General features: G+C 41.1%; 1 protein-coding gene across 1 annotated transcript; it reads left to right on the forward strand.

The window, feature by feature from the left end:
• The first annotated feature begins 1,344 nt into the window (after window positions 1–1,344).
• On the forward strand, window positions 1,345–1,944 carry LOC139446624 (protein GVQW3-like). Its single transcript, XM_071227905.1, has one exon. The coding sequence runs from the start codon at window positions 1,345–1,347 to the stop codon at window positions 1,942–1,944; it is 600 nt and encodes a 199-aa protein (XP_071084006.1).
• Window positions 1,945–3,231: the final 1,287 nt, after the last annotated feature.

Below are 3,231 nucleotides of genomic sequence, written 5' to 3' on the forward strand. Positions count from 1 at the left end.
TACGCCGCTTTTAGCAACATTCCAGCAATATCACGGTGGGAGACACCAGAAATGGGCTTTACACATCATACCCATGTCGGGAATCGAACCCGGGTCTTCGACGTAACGACCGAACGCTTTAACCACTAGGCTTCCCGACTGCCCCCTACACACACATCGGTCCCTTAGGGCTATCGCTCAACTGGCACGCCGTCATGTTAAGGCAATACCATTCAAAGCGGCATTAAACACTTATACTTAAACTTCGAGGTTAACTTCCTTCTCTATGCTCTCTAATCTAGCTTAAAACACATTTTTCTAGAAGCAGAGATTTGAAACATTGTGTGTATCACGTAGACCCCCCAAGTACTGACAGGTCAAAAGGAGTCGAACACAAGCACACCACGTGACTTGAGGCAGAACCACTCGTACATTTAAGAATACACGAACTTATGTGGATTGTAAATTTTCGTCTGCGTGAATAAATAATTTGATGACTGAAGTATACACGCCCGTTGCCAGCTACTTCACGGTAGCGCTGGTGTGGATAGTGGGTGGGGGGAAGTGGAGGGGGGGGGGGGGGGGGGGTGGGGTGCGTCTTCAAGGCAATAGTGCAGGTAACATGGCTTCAAGTGGCGTTAATGGCGTAATGCCACTTCTGGTGAGCTAATGGGTTCAGAAGGTCAAGGTTCAACCACGGTATTTGTAGGTACATCAATAACATTGACCTAGACTAACATCTAGTCTCTGAAATGAACATATCGTACAGAAAAAAACAGTTCTTCAATTATCTTTATAAAAATATCATAAAAGGGATCCCAGAGACTCTCTTCATTATCAGATGATACTGCAGTAATCTAGACTTGCCAAACATTATAGACTTGCATGGGCTGTATTTGATATATATTTGTAGCAGCGTGTGTAAGACAGACGACCTATCACCCACCAGAGTGTAATAAGGAACATACATATACACGTATGAACACGAAAACGTTGCGGTTGACATTATCAAAGATTAAAACAAATATTGCTTTTTAATCTCCGGCATCTTTGTTCTGATAACAAAATTAATAAATATTTTATTTTGATAAAATGATGCATATCAATATATTGTACTGAGAACATACTACATATTTATATATTGTATTCATAACATAATGCATCTCTACAACATATCAATATTTACGAGGGGGGATTGATAAGTTGTGAGCCTACCTCTGAAGGAGTGTCGTACGTAGGAATTCCTTTGTGGTGGTGATAGACTGATCAAGTACAGCGACATACACAGGAGGGTTGTTGTATTGGACACATTATTGTGTTTAGTATAAGCTATTGACTGCAAGGGGGGTTATGAGATGACTTAAAATGGAGAAACAGGAAAAGCGAGCTGTTATCAAATACCTTTACAAGAAAGGCTTAACACCCAATGCCATATATGAGGATATGTTATCCACACTAGGGGAAGATGCCCCGTCATATGCAACAGTGAAAAGATGGGTGGCAGAGTTTAAACGTGGGCGATCGAGCACTTATGATGAACCCCGTCCTGGTCCACCTGTTGTGTCTTCAACACCTGAAATGGTACAGCGAATCCTGGACATAGTCATGGACGACCGACGAGTGACACAGCGACAGATAGCCAACTTAGTGGACATCTCTCAGGAGCGAGTACATTTCATTCTGACAGATATTCTTGGAATGCACAAGGTTTCTGCTCGATGGGTCCCCAAACTGTTGACAGCTGATCAGAAACGTCAAAGAGAGAATCTCTCAAGGGAGAACCTCAAGCTTCTTGAAGGTGATCCAGATAACTTTCTCAAACGATTTGTTACAATGGACGAAACATGGGTCCACCACTTTGAACCTGAATCAAAACAACAGTCTAAACAGTGGCAACATGTCACATCTCCCACTCCACTCATGATGTCAATCACTGGATTGCCTGGTATAGACTCGATTATTTAAAGACCGCCGCCATTTAGCTGGAATATTGCCGAGTGCAGCGTTAAACAACAAACTTGTGCCCAATCCCTTTGTCTTTTTGGACAATAATTTTTCTTAATAATAATAAAACAACAAACAAACAAAATCCTATGTCTTCTGTGCTTACCACGAGTCCAAAATCGGATCCACTGGAAGTATTCATCAAATCGTCGACATCGCCAATGTCAGTAATGGAATATATTAACTCTTATGGTTGGAGAAATAGGAAATTGTATGCAAAAAGAAGAAAAAAATATGTGAGCCCTCGTGGTAATATTGTCCTTCAAAGATTGGACCTCCATCTACTTGACAGCAAAGCACTGGGATAAATGCCGACCAGACAGATAATTTGTTTAGATTACACCCAGCGGATCACTAGCAGTTCATTTCATTGATTCGATGTAGTTTCTGGCCTCTCCCAACAGACGGCGGGGAGTTTGGCAAAGGGCGGAAACTGTGTTTTATCGAGAGGTAATTATAGTGGTATATTGACCTGGATACTCCACAGGGAGTCATCTGACTTGTATAGCAGCCTAGTGCTGCAAGCTCGATCATTGTATTGAACATAGGATCCGAACTTGGGAATAGGCCTCCGGTGTTAAGTTATTTTGGTCCCTGTGATATTGTGTCTCATTTGCTCTCGAATGAATCATTGAAATCCTTTTGGTTGAATGCAAAAATCAAAATGTTTCCTTATATGCATGACGTTTATATGTAAGCTGTTTCTGATAACACACCCGTAACTATGACAACATGGAACATGAAGTGACGGTTGTGATTACCTCAAGAGGAATGGTCCAGAAATAGAGAGTGGTTTTACGCCCCATTTCAACAAAAAATCAGCTTCATCATCGGGTCTGCAGTCAGCATTCTGCCATGCGTTAGGAAATTACTCGATTCTGATTGGTCAATTAGAGGTATCAAATCACAATAATCACCTCTGATTGAAACAGCCAATTTGACGGCCGCATCAACGAGGAAGCTATACTATTTATAGAAAAAGTACTTCCTTCTCAGTCATTGTCGGTAGGCATTTAAAAATAATCATATGTACAATTACAGATTATAAAATATTGATTTGTGGTTACAACAATGTTTGAAGTATGTGTCGCAGTACATCTATGGCAGAAAACACGATCAACATCGTCTAAAAAAGAGCATTACAAGTAAGACAGTTCGAAATTTGGTGCTTTTCTATAGCCGACTGTGACGTCACAATGAGCGGTATGGTGGCATATTAATAACATGTGGTTTAGAATGAGTGAGTTG

The sequence above is a fragment of the Haliotis cracherodii genome, unplaced genomic scaffold, assembly GCF_022045235.1.
Source record: "Haliotis cracherodii isolate W230 unplaced genomic scaffold, xgHalCrac1.p SCAF_6, whole genome shotgun sequence".
NCBI lineage: Eukaryota > Metazoa > Mollusca > Gastropoda > Lepetellida > Haliotidae > Haliotis > Haliotis cracherodii.